Source organism: Bombyx mandarina, chromosome 26, assembly GCF_030267445.1.
Source record: "Bombyx mandarina strain Sakado chromosome 26, ASM3026744v2".
NCBI lineage: Eukaryota > Metazoa > Arthropoda > Insecta > Lepidoptera > Bombycidae > Bombyx > Bombyx mandarina.
Window position 1 is genome coordinate 3,641,191 of NC_143232.1, and position 13,310 is coordinate 3,654,500.

At 36.4% G+C, this 13,310-nt stretch overlaps 2 protein-coding genes across 2 annotated transcripts in view; both read right to left on the reverse strand.

Moving 5' to 3' along the window:
- LOC114244237 (uncharacterized) lies at window positions 1-4,580 on the reverse strand. The gene is made up of 3 exons (XM_089738836.1): window positions 4,498-4,580; window positions 4,040-4,205; window positions 1-435 (listed from the first exon to the last, which is right to left on the reverse strand). The coding sequence occupies exons 2-3, from the start codon at window positions 4,106-4,108 to the stop codon at window positions 259-261; spliced, it is 246 nt and encodes an 81-aa protein (XP_089594962.1). The 5' UTR covers window positions 4,109-4,205; window positions 4,498-4,580; the 3' UTR covers window positions 1-258.
- A 1,410-nt stretch (window positions 4,581-5,990) lies between these two features.
- lost (methenyltetrahydrofolate synthase domain-containing protein lost) overlaps window positions 5,991-13,310 on the reverse strand; it is a 26,645-nt gene continuing 19,325 nt past the window's right edge. The window contains exons 8-13 of the mRNA XM_089738833.1: window positions 12,498-12,615; window positions 11,756-11,917; window positions 10,520-10,609; window positions 10,126-10,176; window positions 8,731-8,916; window positions 5,991-8,043 (exon numbers count right to left, since the gene is read on the reverse strand). Of these exons, the coding sequence (XP_089594959.1) occupies window positions 8,035-8,043; window positions 8,731-8,916; window positions 10,126-10,176; window positions 10,520-10,609; window positions 11,756-11,917; window positions 12,498-12,615 (616 nt within the window). The 3' untranslated portion in view covers window positions 5,991-8,034. The remainder of the gene's footprint in view (window positions 8,044-8,730; window positions 8,917-10,125; window positions 10,177-10,519; window positions 10,610-11,755; window positions 11,918-12,497; window positions 12,616-13,310) is intronic.

The following is a 13,310-nucleotide window of genomic DNA, read 5'->3' on the forward strand; positions in this document are numbered from 1 at the left end:
TTTCTGGTATCACAACTTTTTTCCCTACCTATACTGATAGCCTTGAGAGGCTATGTCAGATTCTCGTTGACGTGTAGGTGAGCTCACGGGGCTGAAACCAGGGGTGTTGCTAATACTGGCCCTAGCAAGAGCAGTGCTTCGCAGAATCTACCACCGGATCGGAAACGCGACCCACTGAGAAGATCCGGCGAGAAACTCAGTGGGCTATCACTATCCTTACGAGGACGAACTATGAAAAAAAAATACTTAACAGATTAATCATTCCATTTCAACTGACAGTCCTAAATGTAAAGAGCATAAGAACTCCTTGTTGGCTTTGCAGTCGCCCATTGGGTTTTCATAGATATTCATGGTCGCCACATATAATCCTACGTTGTTGCTGTGGAGTGGTATCTCATCAGCATCTAAGACGAAATCGTGGATCGTGTAGTCACCCTGAAAATGATTTCATATCATCACTTTTCACTTAGCGATCAGTGTGCTTAGTGCGAGTTTTTTAACGTTTAGTCGCTGGCGTAAAAGTTAGCACATATTTGTATGGAATGGGATCGTTTGCGTACGTTTGCCGCTAGGGGCGCTGTTCCAACTGCATACTAAATTGGGTTAACTTTTACGCTATCGAAAACGTTAAGAAATTCGCATTAAGCACACAGGCATTACGTTTTGAATCGTAGGGCAGTGGGCTATACAACAGAGATCAGACTTCGACCTTATGTTTTTTTTTTTTGTTCATGCATAAAACAAATTACATTCATTACAGTACATATTAGCTAAATCGTACAAGTAATACCTAGATCTAATCTGGATTGTAATCTAAATAGTATGTGCACTCAGCGAATCCATATTATTAATGTGCATATCTTTGGCTATTGAAACCACAATTGAAATTACAACTATTGATAACTAGCCATTGTTAAGTAGGATATCATTTAAGGAGGATGGCGATATTCATGTCCATATATATGTAAATACAGGCTCCAGTAGCCGTTTTACCTAAGGTGGGCCTTCAACTCGTTTACCCATTAATGCAATTAAAAAAGATAATAATAAATTCGACTATCCATCGGTGGTTTTATTTAATACCTATTAATGTTCATTAAATGGAAATTTACAAGTAGAGGTTCTCGGGCAAAAGGTCTTAAGACAATTTGAATTTGCGTAAATTCAATTCAATTTGCATATCGTACTCTGTAGCTAAGCGTATTGGGACGTAGATTAGCCAACATCGAACAGGGATTCTCTCAATAAAGTACATATCGACGCTTGAATGGCAAACAAGACTAAGCGACAACGCGTGAACTTTACAGTAGACTAATTTAAAGTTGAAATACCTGACAAAAAATCTATTTTAACGAATCTAGCTGTAGGATTGAAATTATTTTAATAGACCTAGAAATATATATTTTTTGCGCATCGAATACGGTTATTGCCTATCATTTATGTACAAAGCAGCTATTGTCGCTTAGTCACGTTTGCCTTTCAAGCGTCGACTATGAATATACCTTCAAGTCACGTTACTAAAGAAACAGAATGTAAAAATACTTACAGCCCCCAATGGACCACGGTCAGGGAAGATTGCACAAAGTGGGAATGAGTTGCTCGCTCCGGGCATTTCAATATTGTAAAATTGTTATGTTATAATTACTTATTGTAAAAATGAATATTTAAAAAAAATCTAATATAAAAAAAAATCTAATATTAAAAAAAAAAAAAAGACATGCCCGCTGAGTTTCTTGCCAATTCTTCTCAGGACGGAGGCTAATTCTTGTGAATTGGCGGTAGTTCTTTTGACGTTCAACAAGTATGTATTTTCATTTATGTTGAATAAAACTTTTTTGATTTGAATTGATTTGATTTGATTTGATTTGATGTGTTTGAAATATTTGTAATAGCTACTGTCCCGATCAATAAGCTCCTTACACAGATCGCAGATTTCGTGAGCAAAAATCATTTCGCGTTTCCCCGACGCTTCTTTCTCCAGTTTAATCTCTAACTGTAAACAGTAAAATGATACGAAAGTGTTTCGTTCGTAAAAAAATCGATAAAGGAAAAAGGCAACTCGATAGTTTTTCATTTTAGTTGAATCTGTCGACTGTTTTTTAAATGAGATTAATTGTGATAATGTTGCTCTCACCTATAAAAGGTCGTGTTTCAGAGTTTCAGTTGAATAGAGCAGTGTGTTTAGTGCGAGTTTTTTAACGTTCTCTATAGCGTAAAAGTTAGTTCATATTTGTATGGAATGGGATCGTTTGCGTACGTTTGCCGCTAGGGGCGCTGTCCCAACTGCATACAAAATTGGGTTAACTTTAACGCTATCGAGAACGTTAAAAAACTCGCACTAAGCACACTGAAGTGAACAACGAAACGCTTATTCGTTTAAATAAGCGAAATCTGATTGCAAATCCTAAAGCGCTAAATAGCTAGCGGATACAAAATACAAGAAACCTGTTGTTACATTACGCGCCACCAAAAAAGTAATAGGTGTATGAAACTTGACTTTGAATAGGGATTTATTAGTGTGACAGGAATCGCAAAACAAGCAATGTCTGTTTTTTGGTTTACATTTCAAGTATACTTTACGCAAAGACTCGTCTAGCCGTACGGATCATGGAATCATAAGTGCTAAAGTTTAAAACTGGTGGTAAGACCTATTGTGAGTCCGCACGGGTAGGTACCACCACCCCGTCTATTTCTGCCGTGAAGCAGGAATGTGTTTTGGTTTGAAGGGTGGGCCGGCCGTTGTAACTATACTGAGACCTTAGAACTTATACCTTAAGGCGGGTGGCGCATTTACATTGTAGATGTCTATGGGCTCCGGTAACCACTTAACACCAGGTGGGCTGTGAGCTTGTCTACCCATATATATATATTTTTTTATTTCCCTTGTAGGCAGACGAGCATACGGCCCACCTGATGGTGAGTGGTTACCGTCACCCATGGACTTCAGCAATGCCAGGGGCAGAGCCAAGCCGCTGCCTACCGCTTAATACACTCCACGAGCCTCGTTTGAAGAAGGACATGTCATAGCGCTCGGGAAACACCGTGGAGGGGAGCTCATTCCATAGACGGATGGTACGTGGCAAAAAAGATCTCTGGAAACGCACTGTGGATGACAGCAGTGGCTCCAGGTAGTATGGATGAACTCTACTCCGGTGGCGGGCGGTGCGATGGTAAAAACGAGATGCCGGTATCATCTCGAACAATTCCTCAGTTCGAGGATATGGATAATTCAATAGGATAATGGATAATGGATAAAGGAGGATAATTCAATATATGCAATAAAAAATAAAAATTGCGTGGCTAAGCTACGCTGCTCCAGTGCGCTATTGCTATTAGTAACAGTTTATAGCCTACGGGCGAAGCTAATAAGTGGTGGGGCGAGCGTAACTCGCGCCTGGGAAACAATACCTTTATAGCGCCCCTATTTAGAATATTAGTGTCCTTTTTTACTTTTTATTTACGAACTAACATGTATTATATTGAATTGGCACTTAATTTTAATCATATTTTCCAGATATCAATTATAATAATAATAAAAAAAAAACACGTGTAGCACTCGGGGACTGCCGAGGTAAAGCTATTGCATAGCATTTTTTATCAACTTATGCAATTATAACTAGATAATAATAATTTAATATTAAAACTATAATAAAATAAGACCACGCTATATTTATAAACATGAACAAAAGTAAAACATTAAATGTCCCCTTCACACTCATAAGCTAGAACCGCGCGAGAGAAAGATGGGCAGACTTTTCATATTGCGCATGCAGTGCGACGTCACGCCGCGCGCTTATTCACAAACACAACACAAGCGCAACGTGTGAATGTGTTGAACGCGAGCTACATGGTAGGTGGAGTGGGGTGTTAGATTTTATTTTCGTTACGGAATTTCTTGATTCGGTCGCCGCGCTCGACGCCCGCGATAAAAGCTATGCAATAGCTTAATAGTCCAGCATTGCTTAGCGGATTATTTGGCGCCCCTTTGTGAGTAGCACTGCATAGCACGCCGGTTTTCATTATTTTTATTTTATCTTACCATTGTATTTTCTTTGAAGCCCTTATGAAACTTGCAAGTAGGTACCGTGTAGATAAGCAGTCCTTTCATTTAGCCACTCCATCATAATACCGGATGTGTCCATGAACTCTTTGCTTTTTTCATCGTCAGACACTACCACGTCCGTATTGAAATACAGCATGTATTTCTGTCAAATATTTAGAGAAAAATATTACGTTATAGATGACTATTTGTTACGTATATAGGTATACAAGCGTAAATATAGTTCAAAATCATGATCCCCGCATCGGACCCAAGTGCTTTGGTTAGACTACGTGAATCTTGGCGTGGATGACGGTAGACTTCAAAAATATTTAAAGTCTTCAACATTGCGCAATAAAACTGAGCTACCGTACAGTATGCAATAGAAACAATTATATTAAGTGGAATCATAAGTGCTGATGATAATTTCAAACGCCTCTAATATCATAAGTACTTACAGGAGCCGAACCGCCCTCACTAATTCGGATTACTAAATAAACACAATAACTAACATAGAATTTAGTTAGCATCGTAATTGTGGAGAAATAACTAAACTATTGCCTTGTTGTAGTTTTGTTTTTAAAGCAGCAGGTAAATTGCATGATGCATCTGATAATACTGAACGAGTTCTAAAACGTTATAGATTTATATCAGAAACAAGTTACATGCTACACATAATTGTATCTCATGTTGTAACTAAACGACACAGGAACGAAGCCAAAGTACTTTATTTAGCTTATGGGTTTGGAAACACAGCATTTTTTCTTGCATATCTTTTTTGGTAGTAACCTCGAGGGGTTATGCAAGATTCACAGAACGTTTAGGTGAGCTCACGGGGCTCGGCCCGCGAAACCTTACTAACATGTAGGTACCCTTACAAAATAAGTGCTACTGAATCTACCACAGGATCGGAATCGCGACTCATTGTGATTTGGCGAGATTTTTTTTATGAATGATGCATTACAGATGGCCCAGAGGCCTTTCTAGTTTCACTAGGACAGGTGGGCGAGCACGGGCTCAGCCAGGAGGGGTGGGATTTGCTAACACCTACCCAAGCGCCTCCAAAGGAAACCTAACAACTCAAGAGCACTGCTTCGCGAATGAATCTACGAGCAGGTCGGAATCGCGACCCGCTGCGAAAATCCGGCGAGAAACTCAGCCGGCTGATGTATGGGTTAGGTCAGCGAGCTGTGCCTGTAGGTAGTTGGTTGCACAGGGAGTGGATCGGAAGGATTCCAAATGACGCATTTAGGGCGACGACGACTGTTTATAGTTTGTACAGTAATATTAACCTATAATTAGTATTACAAAAGTCGTAGTCTTCCTGTCTGTTTCTCCACTTACTTCTCCTAAACGACGCGATCAATTTTGATGTTTTCACTAATCGAATTAGCGATAGACACGAATAAGGTTAGTTAGTGTATTTAATTTGTATGTATTTTTGGCACAGTCGCTGAATTATGATCGTTATGTCAAAACAAAATTTTCTTACTTCTACTTTAACAAAACTGGAAAATAAATTACTTACCGATTTGGTATTCTTTTAGTGTTGTTGTCTGAGAAGTGAAGAAGTCATGGCCTAAAGTGTAATACGTCCGGTTTACTTATATCAAACGATGCGACATCTAAGTACGTAATAATAAATACGCGGGAGAGTTTTCTTGATCTATGGCATAGATTCTATGCAAAGCGTCAGTTCATTTTATCATCTTCCCTAGTTGACATGACATACGCCATCTTTGTGTCAAAAACTGTTAGACGTCAAGTATCCTAAACTACAAAATGTTGAAACGCAAAATAAAACATCAATCCTCTAGAAAAATAGAATTTAATTTTACTCTCAACCTCTAAGAAATTTACAATCACAACGCTAAGTTTTAGGAAAAATAAACCAATTTCCCACACACAATCCGTTTTTGCGAGGAACAACAAAAAAATAAATAAAGAAAAATAAATACTTTAATAAATTTATTAAAAAAATACAAAAACGAAAAAAAAGTCGCTCATCCATGCCTGCTGTACCAACGTTACAATAAAATAGCGTGTTAACAAATTATATACATAAAAAAAAAAAACAGTGCTTAAAATCGCAAATAATATTTATTTTGACGCTACGTGTGCGTGTACAATCGTGCTCACAAAGCAAAATCAAAAGCCAACATGCTTAGCAATTAAAACAAAACTTAAATGTTTAAATGTTCACTCCAATAATAATAATAATAAAAAACTACACTAAAAAGAGACCAATTAAAGATCAGTTTTCAACAAACCGTTCCATACATAGAACAGGGAAATAAGTTTTTTTTTAAACACATCATTATTACGTTATCATAATATATTACTTTTCCGAGTCTTAAATTGAAAAATAACCTAATACTGAAGAAGTAAACTTTCGAAATATTACAACAGCGTAAAAATATTTATACCAACTCGCTCAATACGATATGTTCTGATAATTTAATTACAAAACAAAAAGATAAACACGATAACCTCAAAAAAAAAACCAAGACAAAATCTAAATTTTTTTTTTGAATCTTTAAATTTCTAAATATTTCTTCTCGCTAGTTTTAAGCTAAAATTGAGATTCTAACATGAAATTTATTCATTTTCATTTTAGGATAAGTTACATTAATTTTGTAAATAAGCCATCTACGGGCATTTAAGACACCCAATTAAGTATCCATCATACATTTACTAATAGAAAAGTTATAATTAAAATACACATACATCTTTTTCATCAGTTTAAAAATATATATTTTTTTTTTTCGTTGGACGAAATTCGTAAGGAACAGTAATTATAAGAATACAATTATTATGAAGTGAAACGTAAAATAATAAACTCATTTCTCATCCAAGTTGGCACAAATATACAGAAAAAAAACTCAAAACATGACCCCAAACGATTATTTATATTCAAAAAATAAATAACTCTATCTCTAATATTAAAAAAAAAAAAAAACAAACAAAATACCTCTTTTCCAACGAATACCAAATTTGGGGCTCTGTTTTTTTTATTTATTTATATGTTATTCAAGCACCTTATACATATATATGAATCATTAACTTCAAACACTAAAAAATATAGCATCTTTTCAAATGGAAGAGTATTCGAAGGCTTAAAACTATTAAAAGTAAATACTATAAAAACCTTTAAATCCTTGACGTCTTTTAATTGATTTAAGCCCCGAAATAATCGAGAGAGAAACAATAAAATCTTTACGTGCTAACATTAGACTAGACAACAACTAAACGTTCATATAAAGATCTTTCGTTAAGTTACGTAAATACATGTTCACACTTCTATGATAAAAAGCAGGTACCGGCCCTTTATTGAAAAAAAAAAAAACACATCTTATTTATCAAATACTAATTTCAAGCACAGTTTTTTTACCAAGTCTGAGATCCTCTTCTCGCATTAAAACCGTATAATCTCAAAACTTACTAATTTTACAGGAGAGTGTTTTAAAGTTTTTTATTATCATGTAATATTTTTTATATTATTCATCTTTGCAACTTTTGCTTTTTATTTTTTATCAATTACATTATTTGCCTTTTAAAGTAAGATAAAATTATGTATTAATTTAGTTAATAGTAGACAAAACAAAGGTATACTCAAAAAAAAAAAAAAAACTAAACTACGCTCTTTTGACAGTGTTTATAAGAAAAATACTGGTTCGAATATTTTTGGAAATTGTACACTTTTAATGCAAAAAGACGAGATGTTAATAATCGAACGATATTTATTGCCAATTTTGTGGCATTTAAAGTATTCTGTAGCAGCTACATTAAAAAAATTAAAGCGTTTTACTGGTATGTTATGTATACGGGCCGGCCCCACAGGAAAATGAACCTTAAATTCTAAACGATAAGTGTCGGAATGCGACAGGAGACCCGTCCGTCCGCGTGCAACCAAGCGAGCAACGTTATGCGTGTTTGTTAATGAAATTCGTTAAAATGGTTTTCAACATTTGCTTTTAGTCTCCGGCTCGATCGAGTCATTGGACCTGAAATCGAATAATTTTCATTGTTATGCTGTGAGTATAATAGTGATGTTACTATGTATACTTATTTTATGGATTATTTATAGATAATCTGTGTCTTTTTAATATAATTTACGCTATTGTACCTACCATACATATAACATTGAATTGATAACGGAAATAAAAAAGTTACTTAGCGATATAGGGCCTCTAAACGGCCTCGACCTAGGACTTTCTCCTGTGTTATGGCGAAAAAAGAGATTATATTTTGAATATGATGTAATTGTAGCAACAGTCTAAAAGCATTGTTACAAATTTCCGATAATTGGTTAACGAAAGTTTTTTTTTTGCATTAAGGGGTAAACGACCTCACGATACCCTTGATGCTAAGTGATTACAGAAGCTAAGGGACACCACAACGTAACTAATATCTGCCTTAAGACCTGAGGTATAAGTCTCAATTTTTTTTTTTTTTTTTAATACTTAGCTGGGTGGACTAGCTCACAGCCAAGTTCTAAGGTCTTAGTATAGCAGCTGCCTTGCCCTTCAAACCGAAACGCTTTATTGCTTCACGGCAGAAATAGGCCGGGTGGTGGTACCTACCCGTGTGGACTCATAAGAGCTCCTACCACCAGTAAAACAAATCGAAACTATTCCAAAAGGTTGATGTGTTGTAAAGCGTTAATTAGCACAATACAGTGACGTCGCTACCTCGGCGGCGGGTGCGGGTGCGGGCGCGGCGGCGGCGTGCGGCTGTCGCGGCGGCGCGGGCTCCACGGCGAGCAGCCGCGGCTTGTCCTCAGCGTCGCCGTCCCCGGAGCCGCCCAGGGACATCTGCGCCAACGCCGACAGCACGCCCTCCATGCTCACGGCGCCGACGCCGCTATCGCCTTCGCCCTGAGTACAATCAACGACATCCGACACTTTAATAAGGACTTTTTGGCAGGAACGCGAGGAGTGAAGTTGTGGGTTTTTTTTTATTGCTTAGATGAGTGGTCGAGCTCACAGCCCACCTGGTGTTAAGTGGTTACTGGAGCCCATAGACATCTACAACGTAAATGCGCCACGCACCTTGAGATATAAGTTCTAAGGTCTCAGTATAGCTACAACGGCTGCCCCGCCCTTCAAACCGAAACGCATTACTGCTTCACGGCAGAAATTGGCGGGGCGGTGGTACCTACCCGCGCGGACTCACAAAAGGTCCTACCACCAGTAATGATGATAAATGATTTGTTTTATTTTGTCTATTTAGTGTTTCTTCAGGTTTAAATGTGTAATAACGGTGGTTTATTAACTGTTTAATATCTGTGAAAGTGCACAAATGTGGGAAAACGAAACAAAGCCGCGGACAAAACTTCTTAGGATCCTCCATAAAGTCCACAAAAAAAAATTCAAAAAATGTCCACCATTTTATTGAGATTACATTTCATCCCATATCATTTTATTTCATTTAATTTCATCCCAATTGATTAATGTCTCAAATTAATCATCTTCATTTCATTTCCCCCCAATATTATCATTTTTCATAAGAATAAGTATATAAATTAAAATAAGACATGATTTAAAGGTCCTACTAACCAGGTCATAAAAGCCCTTAAAAAAAAGTTGTTTTTCGGATATTCCGTTATAACTACTGAACCATGCATCCGATTGACTTGAAACTTGGTATCCATGTAGAAAATACATGTACTTAATGGATAGTTTAATATTTATATGAGTGTTGGACTCCCTAATAATAATGTTAATTTTAAATGCACAGCGAAGCAGGCGAGTACGGCTAGTATACACATATATTTGCTAAGCACCAAACTATAAACTTACTAATTTTCAGTTACCTTACAAATACAAACATATCGTTTATTCTCTTATTATGCTTATAAAAATAGGAGACATTTACCTAGTAGAAATAGAGTTATAAATATGATTTATTATTGTACCCCTCTGTTTTTTAACAAATTACAAATTAGACAGACATTCGAATTAAAAGTGTTTTGAATGTCAAATTCATGCATTCATTCTTGTTTACAATAAAAGTTAAAAAACCAACCTACGTAATTAAAATCTGGTGAGTAATGCAATAGTAAGTGAATGCGTAACTATAAATACCTTTTGAGGTCCTGGTTTGAAGAAGTGCAAGTAACAAAATCCACGAAAACCCTGCAAATAACATTGAATTTTTTTATTTTTGAGCACCTTCATAGATATTATTGCTTCACAACAAAAACTACAATAATGATAGATTCTGAATATTATTTTATGCAAGACAACAATAACGGACATAAATTTTTATTTATTTAAAATAGCTTTGTGGTATTACAACAGAGCATACTTAATCTTATTGAAACATTAAAGTATTACGTCAATAAAATTACATTACTTGATTTTAAAATATTTTTACAAAATTTTATATTTTATTGGGCACATCTAATCAATTACCCAATTGAAATACAAATAAGATCCGAATTATCATAAAAATATAAGTGAAATGTTGTTAACTCACTTTCCACACCATGATCTGAGGTTTGACGCCGCGCTCGGAGAGAGCTTGTTTCAAGTCACGCACTCTAGTGTTTGGGCTTATATTGGAGATCTGAAAGATTAAAATTAATATTAAATAACTCGTTTTCTTTCATATATTTAGGATTGTCAACAGAATATCGCACATACAGAGCTATAAATGTCACTTATGCGATTCTTGTTACAACTGAAGTAAGTATGAGAAAATCCATTTTTTAATAGTTATTAGTGAGATGTTTGCTTTTAATAATAACGTTTAAAGTTGTAATTGAAATACATACTATCATTTTATTTCTTTAGTCGAGAAGAACTCTTATACCTTTAAACGAGCAATTCTTGTATATATATAAATAAAATATATAATTATATATATATAATCTGAATCTCGGAAACGGCTCCAACGATTTTTATAAAATTTAGTATACAGGGGATTTCGGTGGCGATAAATCGACCTAGCTACGATTTATTTTCAGAAAATGTTGTTTTATTGTGTTTTCAATAATCAACTTTATTGATAATCAACTTTATGACTCTTCCCGACATCTATTGGCGAATAATAATATATATTTCATAATTTCAACTAATTGTTTTAAAGACACAATAACACTAAAGCTATTTCAGCAGATGGCGTTGTTAAGCCACTTATCAAAAAAAAACCTCGGTATACTTATATACTAGACGGTAGTCTAGTATATAATTATATTAAGATATTGAATGTTCAACGCTTCCCCTGAAAAAGTACATAATTTGCATAAGTGATGTTATAGCACCGTAAGTGCGATATATAGAAAAACATTAAACTGTTTCATTACTGGTTGATCATTAAAACGATTTACATTGCGGTTTGTGATAGCGCGACAAACAGCCGAGAGCACAGATAGTCTAAACCAGTGTTTCCCAACGTGGGACCCACGCCCCACAAGGGGGCAATCCTACTAAATTAATATAGAAAATCTCTATTAAAATTATTTTCAAATTTGAATTCCAGTTTCTAAATATTACTTACTGTCTAAATATGTCTAAATATTATTACTTACTTTTTGATGAAAACTTCACAGTTATTTCTTCCTAAAACCTATCATTTATGTTTCTTTAGAGAACAATCAATTTTTTTATATTAAAAATTATGTATGGCACAAAAAAAGGTTGGGAAACACTGGTAGCATGACAGCGATGACATTTCTGACAGACAGATTGTAGGCGATGAATATAAAATGACCTTAACGGAGAAGTCGATGACGGGACGTTGTCGTTTCGGGCGTCTGGGCTTAGCGTCGCCCTCGCGCGGCTCCTTCCCGGCCGACTTTGTGCTATTGCGGCGGTTCCGGTTTGAACAACGGGGCTTCCCGGGCTTGCCATCTTCGCCTTCCGTTGTGTTGCCCTACGAGAAAAACATTTGAATTAATTGGGAGTTTTTTATTTTATTGCTTAAATGGGTGGACGAACTCGCAGCCCACCTGAGGTTAAGTGTTTACTGGAGCCCGTAGACATCTACAATGTAAATGCGCCAACCATCTTGAGATATAAGTTCTAAGGTCTCAGTATAGTTACAACAGCTGCCCCACCATTCAAATCGAAACGCATTACTGCTTCACGGCAGAAATAGGCAGGGCGGTGGTACCTACCCGTGCGGACTCACAAGAGGTCCTACCACCAATAAAAAGCAGTTCGAGCTCGTGTTAGTCAAGTTGCAGATTACTGTTGTTGAGAGATTACTGTTGGCCCGGAGGCCTTTCCAGTTTTACAAGGACAGGTGGGCGACCAAGGGCTCAGCCAGGAGTGGTGGGATTTGCTAACAGCTACCTGAGCGCCTCCAGAGGAGGCCTAACAATTCAAGAGTAGCTGCTTGCCCGCTGAGAAGATCCGGCTACTAACTCAGCGGGCTGATGTTTAGGTTAGGTTGCACGTCCAACTCTTTGCCGAGTTCAACGAGTACGGTTAAGGTCAGACATTAAGTGTACCTCCCCCTCGCTGTGACTCTTCCGTTCCCGCGTACGTCGCCGCACCCTTCTCGGACGCTGCACGGTGCGTTCCTCCACATCCGTATCCACCTCCTTCAGCGTGCAGGCGCGACCGGCTCTGGTTCGAACTCATTCATAAATATAACGAGGATCAAACAGTAATTTTTAAGTTAAGACATTAAACAGTACATAAAAGAATAAATAATCATCTTTTTTTTACCTAAGCTGATAAGCCTTGAGAGGCTATGTCAGCGTAACCGAGCGAGTAGGTGAGCTCACGGAGCTCAAACCTGGCGAAGTTGCTCATCGACAAATCACACACAAATGCGTTTTCAACGTGGTAATCTGACACACAACTCTCAGTCTAACAGTCAGGTTCACTAACTACTGCTCAACTCAATCATCGCAAAATATTAAGCAATTTGTACTAATTTAACCATGATCCTACATTCCTTCCCAAAATGTTCTCCGTTGTCTAAAGCCCTCAACCATTATTTAAGCAATGAATGACGTTTCCATCGATCATCTGTTCCCATTATACTCGGTTTTAGAAAGAAAAAAAATAATAGTTTAAAAAAACTAACAAAATATGCTTTTATAGGAAATCCAACTAAGAAATAGAAAATAAATTTTAATAAATTAGAATTAAAAATAGTGTTAGAAAAAATGATTTTATTGTAAAAAAGCGTGGGGTGCTTTTCAGTATATTATCAAAATAACCCTTCTACTCATATCTGTTCAATATTTATAACTGCGGATACGATGGACCAATTCAAATTTAATTTAATTCAAATTTATTAACATTTATTTTCT